This window comes from Nanorana parkeri, unplaced genomic scaffold (assembly GCF_000935625.1).
Source record: "Nanorana parkeri isolate BGI_ZX_2015 unplaced genomic scaffold, ASM93562v1 scaffold1259, whole genome shotgun sequence".
NCBI classification, from domain to species: Eukaryota; Metazoa; Chordata; class Amphibia; order Anura; family Dicroglossidae; genus Nanorana; species Nanorana parkeri.
The window spans coordinates 179,607-196,800 of record NW_017307527.1 but is presented as its reverse complement, the minus strand read 5'-3'; the positions used below and the strand labels follow the sequence as shown (position 1 = coordinate 196,800).

At 42.0% G+C, this 17,194-nt stretch overlaps 1 protein-coding gene across 1 annotated transcript in view; it reads right to left on the bottom strand.

Annotated features, from left to right (window-relative positions):
* LOC108797313 (mast cell carboxypeptidase A-like) overlaps window positions 1–4,228 on the bottom strand; it is a 20,480-nt gene extending 16,252 nt beyond the window's left edge. The window contains exon 1 of the mRNA XM_018568894.1: window positions 4,161–4,228. Coding sequence (XP_018424396.1) covers window positions 4,161–4,202 — 42 coding nt within the window. The 5' untranslated portion in view covers window positions 4,203–4,228. The remainder of the gene's footprint in view (window positions 1–4,160) is intronic.
* Window positions 4,229–17,194: the final 12,966 nt, after the last annotated feature.

Here is a 17,194-nt window from a genome sequence, read left to right as displayed (position 1 = left end):
ACATGATCTTGGCCTTTTACAACTGCCTGACACCCCCTAACTACAGAGACATCCACATGCCAAGAAGCAGGCCCCACCTTCCCAGGCATTCCCCATGCATACCGATTAGCAGTGGGGGCGAGGCCTGTAGAGTAAGCCATGTGCTCGTGCCAGCTGCCCGGGTCTGTATAGAGAAAGTCAGCCAAGTGCTGCTGGCCAGTGAGTGTTATGGGGCCTTAGTTATAAGAGGTACGTTATGGGGGTTCTGAGGTATGAGTATGTTATGGGGATCCTGAGGGATAGAGGGTGTGTTTTATGGGGGTACTTGGGCATGAGGGGAGTGTTATGGGGTTCCTTAGGTATTGAGGGAACTGTTATTGATGTCCTACGGTATAAAAAGGGTGTTATGGGAGTCCTTCGGTATGGTGGGTTGTTATGGGTGGTTTGTGTTCCTTTGGTGTGGCATGTCTTATGTCAGTCCTGAGGTAATGTGGATGATATGTGGTAGTCCTGAAGCATTTGGTCAGCAGGGTTATGTTGGCGGGGGCAGGGCAGGGGCACATGTTTTGTGTTTATTTGTTGGTTGGCTTGTTACTCTCACCAGGGTTGTTGGGGTGTGTGATGGGGTTTAGGTAAATTTGATTTTGGGTTTTTTTTTGGGGTGTGTGATTGGGGGAATGTTGCAGCATGGTCAGTGGGTGACAACAGTGGTGGAGAGGGCGGCCACCTAATTAGAGAGACACGTCCGCTGCTTTCTGTCCGACCGACTGACAGTGCTGAGTGCTAAGGGGGTGCTCAGCACCAGGCCCATTATGCTCTTAATCCGGCCCTGGGCGTAGTTTTGACAAGCTGCTACCTCTCACTCCTCTGGTTTCCTGAAACTGCAGTAGGATTGGATGATGATCGCTGGAGACGGGGCTGTCTCCTGCAAACCTCAGCCAATCCATGACAGGGTAGGGGGGATGCAAGTAGCTGGTCTGGCCTAGGGCACAAAATAGTGTAGCACCAGCCCTGTTTTCAGTGGGCTAGTTCTATACAATTTCTATTTTGTGACCGCTTGAATGAAAGTGTAAGTCCAGTTTCCCAAGAGAATTTGGGAAAATTGAATTACCCCCTCCTATCTGGCCCCTCCCCCCAGCTATACTTACCTTTCGGCAAACGCTTCTCCTCCTGTACCGATGTACTATCCATACTCTTTACTGCCATGTAGCACAGCCCTGTGGTATGAAGTTTGAATTTCACTCGCACATGGTGAGCACTTATTGGTTAGCGCATTCAACTAATACAATTTCTATTTATGTAGTAAATAGAGATGTTTTCTATTTAGTAAAAAGAGATGTATGTAGTAAAAAGAGATGTTTTCTGATTGGTGACTTTGGGTTATAGCACCATCATTCCTCCTTAGTCTTATTTATTAAACTTTAGCACTCAAAGCTAAATAAGCCAAACCTTTAGAACAAATTAAACAATCAATGCAAGAAGAATGTAACATAAACACTAATGTTAGATTTAACTGCAGATTAAATTTATGACGAGGTTAAAATGAGAAGCACTGATGAGATCATCTGTCACGGTTTCTACCAATCAACATCATCCTTGCATTGCAGCACAACTGATTACAGCAGCGCCATGCGCTGCTTCTTCCCATCTCCCTCTGAGCTCTGCTGTACAAGTGCTCCAAAAGACTGATAACGTGTCAAGTTTAGGTACTTAAATTGGCTAATTCTAAAAACATACATTTTATGGTATATTAAAGTGTATCTCTAGGCAAAACCTTTTTTTTTATAGATTGGGGAAGTGTTAGACTCTCTGTTCAGTTGTGCTTCTGTTTGTGTCCCCACTGGGGATATATTTACTCTTTTATTTCTACTAGTGACCATTGTTACCAAAAAAGGTTTTAGGGGTCAATTCACAAAGCTGCCGAAGGATCTAGCCCTAGCTTCGGCTGATCCTTCGGCTAGCTTCAGCCCCAGGACTCCTTTGGTTCAGTAGAACCAAATGGCTGCTGTACGGGCTATTCACTATAGCCCGTAGAGCTCCAGAAGTTGGCCAAGCGGATCAGTTGAGCCGAAGGCATATGAAAGGCTCCGGCCACTTGCCGAGACAGATCAGCGTCCCTGGTTACCAGGTAACCAGGGACGCTGATCTGTTAATACACTGAGAACCCGGTGGGGCCGCCGTAATATCACGGCGGCTCTGCGGGTTCTCAGTTTATTGACAGATCGGCGTAACCAGGGATGCTGATCTGTCATTACTCTTCCGGACGCTCGGGAGTTTCCCACTATTAGATAGCGGCTCCTGACTGCCCAGGAGAGAAACACTTTCTCCCGGAAAGGTTTACCCTGCTGTGTTTTTTTTTTTCTTCTGACATCGGAGCAGCCGGCCGCCATCAGTCGGAAAAAAACAAACAGCATAGGAATGCATAGCTACATTCCTATTGGCTATTTCACTTTGCAATAGCCAATAGCCAATAGCAAACTAGCTATTGCACCCGCCCACTGCCGCTGTCAATCATCAGAGGGGACCTGAAGTTCTCCATCAGGTCCTCTTCTAGTGATTGACAGCTGCAGAGGGCGGGGGCAATAGCCAGCTTGCTATTGGATATTGCAAATTGAAATAGCCAATAGGAATCTAGCTATGCATTCCTAATGTTGATTTTTTTTTTTTACAATTCTGACAGCAGCAGCTGTCGGAATACTAAAAAAAAAGAAACTTGCAGATAGCAAAGAAGCTATTGCTTCCTCTGCTATCTGCCATCATTTCAGGGGGGTGCTCTCCCCACTGCATTACAATGAGAGCTTAGCAGAGCCGGAGGTGATATGAAAGCCGACTCTGCTGTGCTCTCATGGTACTGACAGTTCTTGGTAACCAGGGGACGCTGATCTGTCAGTACCATGAGAACCATGGTCAGCTTTCATATCACCTCCGGCTCTGCTAATCGTTTTCCTTTTTTTTCTACTTTTCTTAAACTGTTTTTCTATTCTGTTCGGGACCAGTGAGTTACCGAGCAGAATAGCCGAGCCGAATGCCGCTCGGCGGCATTCGGCTATTCACTCACTGCTGTTCGGCCCCTATGAGAATAGGCTGAACAGCAGCGAGTAGCCTGCCGCAGGTTCGGCTCAGATGATCCAGATGTTGGATCAGTTGAGTCGAACTCCTTCTGCACTTCGGGTCGGCCGAACATGCTGAGCATTTTCGGCCGACCCGAACCCAGCCACATCAAGCCGATGTACGGCTGATTTCAGTCGGTGTACGGCTGAAATCAGCCGTACAAGCCTGAAGTGAATAGCCGAACAGCGTTCGGTTCACTTCGCGTCGGTTATTCACACGGCTGCCTTCGGCAGCTTTGTGAATAGACCCCTTAGAGTTATCCCCAGAACGAGAAGTAAGAGAAAATCTTAGAATTAGAATATATCCAAAACAAAAATATTTTCAGCTATACATACACTTCAATAATAACTACATAAATTTTTGTCCTTTATATATTTTTGGAGTTCACCTTTAAAATATATTTGTACTTTTTGCTTGTTCATTTGAAATGTTATTGAGTTCATCAGCACATTTTAAAACTGAAGATTTATTGGGGGGATATAAAACCAAACACATAGGATATGTGTTTTGATGTGTATTCCCTTACTTGCGGAAGTTGCTTCTGGCAACAATTATCCACTCATTGCTCCCATCACAGCCGCACACTCAGTGATGCCCTGAGAGGCTGGAGCCTTCAGACTACAGCCAGAAGAATCTGCTCTAAGTGAGGGGATACGCTCCCACATGCATACCCTATATGTTTGGTGCTGTATACCCACTCTCCCCCCCACCCCCCCAAAAAAAATTCCTAACCTTCAGCCTTAAATTCCCAGCATGCATAGGCTAAATGCTACTTTAAAGATATACTGAGGCTGATTTACTAAAGGTGTTGATAATTTTCACACAATAAATTGTGTAGATATTCACACTATTATGTGAAAAGCAGATTTCTTTTTATTTATTTTATCTTCACACTTTTGGATAACTGAAACTCATTTAGTGACTCAGCCTGACTATGTTCTCTAACATTCTGTAATTACATAGTTATAGTTACATATCTGCTGAACATTGTAATGCCAGTAATCAATAAAGCAAAGGTTGGAATTTTCACTCTGACATGATTATATCAGAAAAGTGAAATATGGTCTTACCTTCATTCTTTTATCCAAATGTTTAATGACATTTACTTCCATTACATCATGTGGTGTGATGTGGAATAATTTTTCACTGTAAAGATAAAGATTCTGCTGTAGTCAGAAAAATGAATATAAATCTATAACAGATAGGTAAGTAGATGGATATAAAGGTAGGTATATAAAAATATATTGTTATATACTTGTCAAACCGACTCCTAGAAATACTGACACTAGCCACAACACAAGGCAAAAGCAGCAGTAGCAGCTTCATATTGTTAAGGCACACGAGTTCCATGCTGGTCATATTTTCCTTTAATTTTTCATCTTTTTATAGCCGTTTCTAATCTTGAGCATACATGTGATCATTAACAGGCTAACTGCTATTCTCTTATCATGTTAAACCTAATCTAGGACTCAAATCAGTCTCAGATTTAGATGTGATATATCTATACAGTTAGAGTATCTGACTTTGTGATTGACAGCTTATCAAGTACCCAATAGTGAGCAAGTTTATTTCAAGTATTCACATTTCTAGTCGTTAAATTTCACAGTTTAGTGCATAATGTAATGTTAAATGTTGGTTCAGGTTGTGGGTTAAAGCAACTCTTTTATAAAAAAAATAAAAAAAAATATTAAAAGCATGCTCTCTGCAAATGAGATATTTAATACTCGCCTCTCTCACTGTCCAGGCTGCCAATCCCTGCTGTATTATAAAGACATTGTCACTTGAAATCTTCTGAATCTGACAGCTATTGGTCCCAGTCCCGTGCTGAGTTTCATTATACTCGCCCCTACATCATTAATGTGCCTTGTTATTATTTATTTCTATGTTAGGAGAGAAAGGAGGAGACATGTCTAATCACAAAGGGACAGCTGTTTTAAGACTCTATTTAGTGCAGTGCATGGGAGGGGACCAACAAAAGAGTATATTCCGGCAGGATGCAGTGAGGTGGGCTAAAAGGAGCCAAAAGACCCCCAACTAAACCAGTGCATAGAGCACCGTAGAACAGAAGGTATTTACATTTCTCATTCCATCACGTATGCCATAAATAAAGAAATCCTCATTTAAGGATTGTGGAACAAGCCTAAAACAATGGTATGCAGTTTAGAATAAGTGACTATATAATATTAGATTACATCTGTGCTATACATCAGTGGTTCTGGATGTACAGTAAGCCAAGGGACATAAAGGAATGATTTGCATGGCTCCCCCTACTATCCTAAAATGAGAAACAAACCTCTTATTTCTGAGATATATGATGGAATGAGACATGTGAATACCTTCTGTTCTAAAAAGGATCTACTGTGCTACACACTGATTCAGTGGAGGGCTTTTTGATTTATTTTGGTCCAATTCACTATAAACGTTTCTGGCTATACTTTTGGAGGAGTTGGGAAAGCGTAGTATGAACAATCTTTATTTAACAAAATCACCAATAACCAAACATGATCATTAAAGACACTATCCCGAGGCTAAAGTAATCTATAATCGTATTACATTTCCATTAGTGCACATACATCAGGAAACGTGGGTACAACATAAATCATCCTGCGCCCCCAAAAAACCTTATGAAAACAGATACTTTTTGGAGAAAGAAAAAGGAAGAGGAAATATGGTGTGTGGTGCCAAAGGGAGGAAAAGAGGACAGCAAAAGAGAGATGAAAAGGAAGGACCCTTCGCCTATGAACCAGATGTACCTCCTCCGCTATGCCCCTCAGGGCAACTCCCTGTACTCAGAGGAATCAGCAAACAGATCCCAGTAGAACCAGCATTGGTAAAAGGCCTCTGTTTGGTCCCGTAAAGCTGCTGTCAGCTAATATATGAAAAGATGTAACAGTTATAAGACCTCTAAAACATAAGGTAACAGTAATATATGAAATGATGTAACAGTTCTAAGACATCTAAACCATCTAAACACCTAGTGATAAAAATCAATTGACAGCTGATCAGGATAGCCATGAGCAACCATCTCAACCCAGAGTCCCCCAGAGGGGACCCTAACCATTATCTGAAGGTGTCAAGCACAACAGATTGAGAGGGAGCCCAGGCATACCCCCCAGCCATGGGTAGAAGGCATTAAAGGGTATACAGTCCCATCATATGTCAACCTGCAATTCCAGGAGGTCCAAACCCAGACCCCCAGCATGGGGACCTTTTGCCAGGCCTCCCAGAATGGGGATCGCAGAGGCCAGCGAGTCACCACCGACCTCTACTTCCCCTTCATAAAATGAGAGAAGTAAAAACAAGGCACAGATGAAAGTTTTTCCAGTATAAGAAATATAAACAATCAACATAGGTATGGGCAATGCCACCGGAGTTAGAGTAAAACACAAACAACCACAATAACCAGCTTGAAAATCGTCAGCAGCCGCCAGCAGGACCCTACATAGCCAGGGTAGGTCCGTTAAGATCAGAAGAACATCAATGTTCAAGATTCAGGATCCTGAGGAGCCAAGGCAGATGGAGGAGGCCGTCGCCGTGAGCTCCGGTAGCGCCTGTGTCGAGGTTCCTGGGATGAAAGGGGAGGCTCCGTAACTGATGTCTCCGCTAACCAATCAGTATCAGGGAATGGAGGGATGTCCACAAATTCAAAGAAAGCTGAGAGTTCACTGTGATGGCAGAGATTGAACAATGAGTTTCACCTGCGAACAATAAGGTCTAAGGGAGGACCCCATTTGTACAAAACTCCATGGTCCTGTAGGACCGTCAACAGCGGTCTCATCACTCGCCGCATCTGTAAGGTTTTGCGAGACACACATCTGGGTAAAGATGAATAGAGGCACCATCAAATTCAAATGTGCCCTTCTTCCAGGCTTTCTGAAAAATCTCCTTGAGTGAAGGTGGCAAAGAATATCTCTCGGCTGTGCCATGCAAGTATTCCGTGGGCCCAGGGTTCTGTGTACCCTGTTGATCGCTATGCCTGAGCGGGAATTTGCCTGTAACAGTAGAGCGCAGATCAGCAGGTGCGGTAGCCTCAGGAATTCCCCTTATACAAACATTCTGTCTGCGACTGCGGTTTTCCGGATCGTCCACAAGCAATTGCAATTGAGTAATGCGAGAAGACATATCTCCACATGTATGATCCAAAGCATGAACAGCCCCTCGTAGGGAGGACTGGCCCTCCTCCACTGTAGAGACTCTAGCTTCCACCTCTGTCACTTGTGTATGGACAGTAGCAATGTCCTGTTGCAAAGCATTTGCCACACGTGCAGGTAAAGCCTCAGTCATTCCTAGTTGGCAGAGATTGGATAAGGTGCCACAGGGCCTTTTCCCCAGGAGTAGCGGCAGCCAAAAGTTCAGAGAAATGTAATATTGGGTGCCTAGCCTCCTGTGGGCCTTGTGGTTCCAGCTACAGACTCCTATGTCACCACTGCAAAAGTATTGGTGTAGGGGCCAACAGATGGAACCACAATGTATAGTGCAGGACCATGCAGCTGGCACACCCAAATATGTTTTGAATGCAATTCCACAACAAAAACTACTAGGAATGGGGCTTTTAAGGTGTAATATGGATGAAAAAAGAAACAATTATGTAATATCAAACATATCTTGTTTGTTAAAAATATACACATGACAACACTGATTTTAAAATGCCAAATATAACATTGCTACCTACATAATAACAAAGCATAACTCCTCCCTGGACTACACAGACATATTCTGTACATAATTAAATGAACCTCGCCTCTCCTGAATATATACTATAATCATCATTTTAATTCTTAAACCTATGTTAGTGTACAGTAATCATCACCAGGCTAACTTGTACTATTCTCTTATCTTTACAGTTTATTTAGAAACGTATCTGACTTTGTGATTGATGTCTCCTTACCAACTACCTGATAGTGTGAGTAAGCTTGTTTCATGTACAGTATTCACATTTCTAGTCTTCAGATTTCACCAGTCAGTGGATAATATTATGTTGTTGAATGTTGGTTCAGGATATGGCTCAAAGCAACCCTTTCATTAAAATAAGACTTTTAATATTCATGCCCCCTACACTTCCAAAGACCCCCCTAATGGCTTATTCCTATCTCCAGCTTTTTCTTTTCTTTGAAATATATTGTTCATGTCTTCCCACTACATACCTTACCTTCCCACCCATCTCTATGGCAGTTCTTCTCTAATTTATGAGACTTTTTGACAATGTTTGAACAATCTAATGATCCGATACAGTTAAGAACAGTTGTTCTCCAGATGGTATTGGATATGCATATTGATGTACCTTGTTATGGCCACATTTCATGTTTTGATGTTTTGTGTAACATTGTTTTCTATATGCCCTTTTTTCTTTTTATGTTTGTTTTTTATTATTATTGGAGAATCTGTATTAATAAAAACAGAGTTTATATAAAAAAAGACAGTTATTCTGTTATTTTGTTCTTATTAATCAGATTATCAATTGATTACCTACTTTTTCTTTTTTCTTTTCATCTGAGGTCTTTGTTAAAATACCTTTTATTATTATCGATCAATTTTGTATCTGAGGATAGTCTAGGTTCTTTATCTATTCTATGCACCTCTAATGGGTTTTGATGCCTCTGCTGACAATTATAAGATGCAGTGTTATTCTTTGTGGTTGTCTAATTGTGAACCTTTTATTTCTTGACCATTACTGTATAATACAAGATTTTGTCAACTGTATTTTCTTATATTAATAAACAGTCATGCTAAAAAAAAGTGTGTATGTGTATATGTATATGTATATATGTGTATATGTATATGTATATGTATATCCATGCCTCCTGCAAAATGTGATGTGACACTAAACTCAGGAGTTAAATCTTAAAAATGTATTCAAGTACCCTAACTAATAACAAAAAGGTTTATTTCTCATTTGAGGATAGTAGGTGGAGCTAAGAAAATCATTCTGTTTTGTCCCTTAGACCAGTGGTCCCCAACTCCCGGTCCGCAGACTGGTACCGGTCCGCGGATCAAATGGTACCGGGCCGCACAGTCTCAGTGCGGTCCGGTCCTGCAATATGGGGCAGTGCAGGGTCCCGGTGTTCGAACACCGGGTCCCCGCACTGCCGACGGGCTTCACAGTGAGGGGGCGGGTCCTGTGACTCGCCTCCCCTCCCTGCCCCGATTCCTGAATGTTGAGGGACATCAAGAGAGGGAAAATGGATGTCTCGGCCAATGTGGGATAACGGCAATAACCACCACCTTCTCCCTCCACTTCCTTTGAAGGACAGCTATGATCATGGTAAAAGGGGGAAATACATAAGCTAGTTCGTAATTCCATGGATGTGAAAGAATGCCCTGGCCTTTCACTCTGTGATTGAATATTCTCGACAGATCGGCCGACATGGCAATTCTTGGGAGACACCATTAGATCCACCTAGAGTGGAAGAAGTGTTCCTCCCAATCTCCGTCCATAACCCACTGAGCGAATAGGTTGTCCACGTGAGCTCCCCAACCCGATCCTCTTGTGTCGGTCGTAACGGTGACCCACAGGGTGTGCCCTAATGGAAAACTCCTTGCGCAGATTTTTGTCTTGAGACCACCATTGTAGGGATACCTTGACCTTGCAGAAAATGGTGATCCCCCCGCCTCTTGTTCGATACCTGCCCCTGATACGTATTTAATGTAATAATTATATATATCTCTATATATATAGATCTATTGACAGCGCGGGCTTCACTGCATTCACTCAAACAAGTGAACTTTCACTTTGCAAAGTAAACACGCTCTACAACATTAATACATTATCCCCACTGTGAAAGTAAACTTTGCTTGTCTGACCAGGATGTTTATGCTCATCCTCTTTAGCTGGTTAGGCCCAATATGTTCATAGGCAAAATTGTATTCCTTACCATAATAAATAAAATATATACAAAACTACTGAATATTTCCTTTAAAGAAAATTCATGCACACATAAATTCAACACTAGGAGTTATTTACTAAGCTGCTGAAGGCAGCCGAGTGAATAAATGAGCAGAAGTGAAGTGAGCTAAACGATGTTCGGCTATTCACTTCAGCCCTGTATGGCTGATTTTAGCTGTACACAAGCTGGCTTTGGCTCCCTTCAGTTCAGCCGAACAAGCTCAGCACGTTCGACTCAGCCGATGCAACAGCTGGATCAGTTGGGCTGGACCTCTGGAAGTTCATTCGCTGCCATTCACCCCTATACTCATAGGGGCCGAACGGCAGTGAGTGAATAGCCGAATACCACTGAGCGCCATTCGGCTCGATTATTCTGCTAGCTACCTCAAAGTAGTGAGCAGAATAAAAACAATGTAAACAAAAGAAAAAAAAAACGACATGGGGTCCCCCTCGTGATCCATACCAGACCCTTTAGGTCTGGTAGGAAAGTTAGGAGGCACCCCAAGTTAAAAAGCTAAAAAAAGTGTGTGGGGTACCCCCAAAAAAGTCATACAAGGCCCCTTAGGTCTGGTAGGGATTTTAATGGGGAACACCAGCCCCAAAAATGGGGGGAAAAATGTGGGATCCTCCCTAAAATTTCCAACCAGACCCTTAACCTGAGTACCGGCCTGGCAGGGCAGGAAAGGGGGGTGGGGATGAGTGATCGGCATTGGGAGGGTGCTTTTCCAGGATTCCCCCTGGAAAATCACCTTGCCCCCGTACCGATGAGGTTGCAGGGGTCTGCAGACCGGGGGGTTTATTTGCATCGAGGTACCCCTTTAATTAAGGGGCACCCCGATGCTGCCCCCCTTGTGAATGAGTTAAAAAAAAATGGATCCAATGAAGTAATCCACGTAATTTACGATGTCCAGCGTTGTCATCAACTATGCCAACTCACTGAAATAAAAAAAGGCTGACGCCCACCAACCTGTCCTCAGCCGCCGAACACACACCACAAAATGACACCTGCTGTCCAAATGTAAACAACTGGACAGAGCCAGCGGTGACATTGCTGGCTCCGCCTATTTGTTTTGATTTGGCCATCATTTGTCATATGGGATTTCTGAGGTCCCAGCCATATCAAAACTAATGGGCGGATGCGGCTGTGATGTCACGGCCGGCTCCGCCCATTTGTTGTCATACAGTGGCAGGCAACCGTCCTCAAATGACCTGGGGATTTGTCCGCCGAGTGCGGATGGGTCGGCAGGCATCAGGCTTTTTTTTATTTCAACGAGTCGGCGTTGATAATGCTGGACGCCATAATTTCGTGGATTGTTTTGTTGGATCCTTTTTTATAATTAGAGGACTTGTCCAAAACTTTTGAAGTGTTTTTTTTGAAAAAAATAAAGATATTTTTCAAAAGTGTGGTGGTTATTTACATTTACTTCTAACCCTTTACTTTTAACCCTTTACTGAATGAGTAGGGGGTGCAAGTACCCCTTACTCATTCACAAGGGGGGGCAGCATTTGGGTGCCCCTTAATTAAAGGGGTATCCCAATGCAAAAAAGCCTCCCCCCTGTTATTTTTTCCCATTTTTTAGGGTGGAGTTCTCACTCCACCCTAAAAAACGGTCCCCCTGTTTCTGCTGTGACTATGGCTCAGCCAAGGCAAAGCATATGCATTCGGCTCGATTGAGCTGTTCGGCTGCTGTACAAGATATTGTGAATAGCCGGTACTGCCGCCCTTCAGTTAGGCTGTGCCGAAGGGCTCTGGCGGCCAAAGTGAGCCAAAGCTAGGGCTATATTCTTCAGCTCCTTAGTGAATAACCCTCTAAAATTTTTATGATCAGGTTTTCAGGTTCAGCATTTTAACATTTTCTTCCAAATATTTTTATCTCCATAACAGTTCCTTTGGAAACTTGAAGGAAAAAAGATTAATCAAAGAATGTTTAGTGGAGATACTAATGTTTATATGTCCTGTATGTAAACCCTCTGAGTCAGCAAATGCCATTTCTCATTCCTCAGCCACATACAGCTGTTCTTTTAAATTTCTGCTTCAGTGGTCTATTAAATGCTATATTTATGTTTGCACCAACTATAGCTCTGCTACTGACTATAGTTTCTAATCTATTGTGCTTATATGACAGATTTTGTGTACCATGTTGGAAAAGGCAGAATGCACATTTCTGTTTTCAATCAAAGGTATTTGTTGGGTGGTGTGACCAATTTAGCACAATTTTGGTTTTCTAAAAGTAATATGGCAGTGTACACTCCGCTAATTTTGTTTATTTAACCCCATGAACACATCACATGGATTGTTCTAATTTGATTAAATATTTAGTCATTCATTTAAGTTATGTGCAGGAGTATGATTGTTCATCAAAGGCTAACTACAACAAAACCATTTTTTTTCCATTTTTTTTCTTTTGTCTGTATCTTGTTGTGACAACATCAGTAGGAGAGCAAGTGAGAGGGATATCTTTCTTTTTATATTCTTTATTTAAAGTTTTTACATATTAATACAAAACAAACTTCCATCTGGACAGCATATCCAACATAGACATTTCCGCTTGATAAATAAGTTTAAATATAATTACATTACATAACTTATTTTTACTCTTCTACTAAACAATCAAATACTTCCTTGAAAACATTCCTTAGATCCCATCTTTTTTAGCTTAACTGTCCTCACATACATTTATACATACATACATTTATACATACATTTATACATACATTTATACATACATTTATACATACATTTATACATACATTTATACATACACATACCTAACTACTCCCTACATAGACAAGGACAAACACAAACAACAAAAAAACACAACCCCTCTAAATTTATATACCTCATCATATTAAGACCATTATTAATGTGCCAATGACCTCACCAAACCATAATCTGCATTTTTTTTAGATTCAAACCACCCTGCCCATATTTTATAAAACCTTTTATATTGTCCTCTAGATGTTAGAACCATCTCTTCTATATTACAGATGTTGTTAATTTTTTCAAACCACTGATGTAACAGGGTTATAAAAACCTGCTTCCAATACTTCGGTATCAGAGCTTTTGCAGCATTAAGTAGAGGGGTCAATAAACATCTATATTTCACTGCAGAATCTATAGTGCAATGAAATAACATACCCCATGGATCATCTTCAATATGAGAACCTATAATTTTTTTTAACATAAGTCCTCACCCGACCATAATATCCCTGGATAATGGTGCAAGTCCACCATATATGAGCCATAGTTCCCTTGGTCCACATCCCCTCCAGCACAAGGGGGAAAAATCACCATACATCTCATGCATTCTATACGGAGAGAGGTACCAACAGGTAAGTAATTTATAATTCATCTCTTCCATGGTATATGCCATCAAGGATGTATGTGTTAAAGCCAATACCCTAAATTATTCAACAGTCAGCTGGCTGCCCAAGTCCCTCTCCCATCTAGTCAAGAAATTGGGAAACTCTGGTCTCCCAAATTCCAACAAAGTTTTATAAAAGCGGGAGATGCACCTGGCAAGCCTACTACTTGAAAGAAACATAGTTTCAATAGGACTCAGATCCCTTAAGGATCGTAATAGTCTAGGGAGCAATGCAAAAAAATGCTGTAACTGTGAATATTGCCAATAATCCATAAATGTCAAAATTTTAGGATCTAAAAGGGTCTCCAGAGGTGCCAACACTGTCCCCTTAAGCAGATGATGGAGGCGGATAGGCTTATACATGTGCCAATCGTTAAACTTCCTCTCCCATTTACCCGGCATAAAATATGCATGAGCAGTCAAGGATAGCAGAGGAGAGTTGTACCGACATCCAGCTTTCAACATAATACCATCCCAAACCCCCAAAGTTGACCTCATCAGAGGCGAAGTATTAGAGGACAGGCCCCAAAACTTCTGGGAATCCAGATCGCTGAATTAATTTCCGATCCACTCAACACATTCTCCACAGCCACCCACTGCTTGGTCTGACCTGCATATATCCAATCTACAACTCGAGTAAGAATCGCTGCATGGTAATAAAGCCTAAGATTGGGGATCGCCAAACTGCCATCCACCTAGGGCCATGCCAACACCTCTCTAGAGACCCTCGGTTTCTTACATTTCCATACATAGATAGCTCAGTCTGCAGTATTTTAAAATAATCATTCGTGACCCCAAACGGGATCATCTGAAACATAAATATCAACCTGGGAAAAACATTCATCTTTACAACATTTACCCTTCCCAGCCAAGTATGACAAAGCGAATGCCAACGCTGTAGATCCCCTTTAATCCTATTCAACAATGGAATATAATTCAAATGAAACAATGCAGTAATATTTGACGTCAACATAATCCCCAAATATTTCAGGTCGGTATGAGACCACTCAAATGGAAAACTCGGTTTTAAAGAATGCACTTCTCTCATAGGAAGATTCAAATTCAAAATTTCAGATTTCTTCAAATTAATTTTAAAGTTAGACAGCATCCCAAATAAGCAGAGGGCCTTCAATAAATTTGGAAGTGATACCCGAGGCTGCTGCACATAGAACAGAACATCATCGGCAAAAGCCACCAATTTGTGATGCTGTGTTCCAATTCTAATACCGTGTATAGATGGATCTGCTCGAATAGTATCCAGGAGAGGCTCAGGGAAAAAGCAAATAATAAAGGAGAAAAAGGGCACCCCGGCCTGGTCCCATTATGTAATGTGAATGATTCACTCATTACTCCGTTTTACTCGCACCTGAGCTGTGGGGTTGGCATATAGGGCTATAATACAATAGAGCATATTGGGGCCGATACCCATGTGATGTAAAATGGAAAAAAGGTACTCCCAGTCCACCCTATCAAAAGCTTTTTCCGCATCAGTAGATAAGTGGGCTGGAAATACCGTCTCACATATGACATCAAAGAAATAGTCCTTAAAGAGTTGTCCCTTGCCTCCCTTCCATGTATAAAACCAGTTTGATCATAATGTATCCAACTCGGGATTAACGGTATCAACCTATTGGCCAACGCTTTAGCATAGAGTTTACAATCAGTATTTACTAAATAAATCTGCCTATAACTAGCACGAGGTAGGGTCCTTACCAGGTTTTGGTATAACCGTAATATACACATGTGTCGTGTCACTACAAGAAGAGGGATATCTCTAAAGGTGCCCATACACCTTACAATTATCTGCAGATTTTCTGTGGTCAGATGGAAAAAGTGCAACAGATTCCTCCATCTATGCTAAGCTGTGTGGATGAAGGAATCTCCCACTGGGCCAAGCTTCAGTATCTTGCTAGTCGGCCCCACTGGCTGTCAAAATACCTGAACAATCTGATTGGATGCAGGCATTGTTCAGGTGTTTTGAGAGCCAGCGGGGCCGACCAGCAAGATTACGGAAGCTTGGCCCAGGTGGAGATTACTACATAGTTAAGTGTAGATGGAGGAATCTGTTGCACCTTTTCCATCTGACCACAGAAAATCTGCAGATAATTGTAAGGTGTATGACCAGCTTTACAAGGACCATAACAACAATGAAAATCTCACAGAGCTTATAACACTTCCTATTTTTGTTGGAAATTAAGTTTTATTGCTGTATGTGTTCTTGTGTGAGACATTTCTTCTTTCTTTCTGTCTTAGTGAATACCATCACAGGAACAGGACATGAGGGGAAATCTTTCCTATAACATAAAGCTATAATTAAAAGCTGACCGAAGCTTTAATCTTTTCCCACTTTTCCCCAAAACAAAACAAGGATTTGCTTGAGTTACACTGGAACTGTGTATACTGTTTAACTGTTGCCCCGTTCACACTTGTGTGGGTGTGACGCATATAGGACAGCCTATTTATTTAAATAGGCTGCCCTATGCATGGCAATTGCACCAAAGGAGTTCCTGCACTTTTTTCCCAAAACGTGCTGCAACAAAACCTGTGTGAAATTGCATAGTGCAGCAAGGTGCATTAAAGTTCCATTAAGAATAAATGGCACTGCAATGCATCTGTAACATGTATTTTGTCAAAATACCTCACCGCACTCCTTATCGGATATCCCAGAGCAATGGGTGCTAGTAATGACTGTGGATGGCGCCGCTTCCAGTGTTGTGTTTTGGGGCATTTAATTAAATTTGTCACTAAATTTTGGGGTTTAATAAGGAGTTGCGCTAATATTGCGCAACATAAAAATTTTCAACTACCACCATTTTATTCTATAGGGTCTTGGCATTCAGAAAATATATAATGTTGGGGGGTTTTACGTCATTTTCAGGCCTAAAATGTGGAATATAACATGGGTGCAAAAATGGAAAAAAGGGCCTCAGTCATGAAGTGGTTAAACATAGATATCACCAGCACACCAGGATACAGCCTGTGGGCCGGTGCACACCTAGGCGACACCCCACCGTGCGGCAATCATGCACAATTCCACGCGGATTGCTGCACGGTCAGGAGTCGCCCAGGTGTGCACCGATCGCGCTGTGGGTGCCATTATTTTCCAATGGCACCCCAGTCGCGCCGGGTGGATCGCACATCGTGTATCGCAGGAAAAAATATACTTGTACACGATTGCTGAGCAGTGGGGTGTTGCCTAAGTGTGCACCGGCCCTGAATATAAGTACAAATCCATTTTATTGTTACATGTCACTCAGACAAGCACTTTCAGGGCCGCACAGGGTCCCCTTCTTCATCAGGCTCAGAAATGACATTTTACACCTACAACCATAACCCTTAAATAGACACATACTTGTGAAACGAGAAACAAGTCCCACCCCACACCCTCTGACATCACAATGACGTCATATTCCCATCATATGAAGTTCAAATGTGACTGCCAGCTCCCCAATATTTACCCCTAGTCAAACACAGAAACAGTAGGATGTTAAAGAACAACTTATTTCTCTCTCCTTCCAATTCTCCCAACACTTGTAGTAAACAACCAGGCATTTTCAACGTGCAATATTCCCACTGTTACTGATAGCGTTGATTTCTGACCCAGCCTCCCCTTAGTCTTAGTGGTCTGAGATGTGTGCTGCAGAAGAATACAACTAAAGGTTTGTACAGGCACCATTTGGTACCTGCATTTTAGAGCTTGGGGCTCTACTGGTTTGGTAATAACAGGTTTATCTTCAAATAAAAAATGACTTGCACCAAAATTGGATTTTGAACCTGAATAATAAAATGTGTTTTAAATTTTTTTTGAAAGGCTCTTTGGTTTCACATTTTCTTCTGCCACAATAGCTTAGTTAAA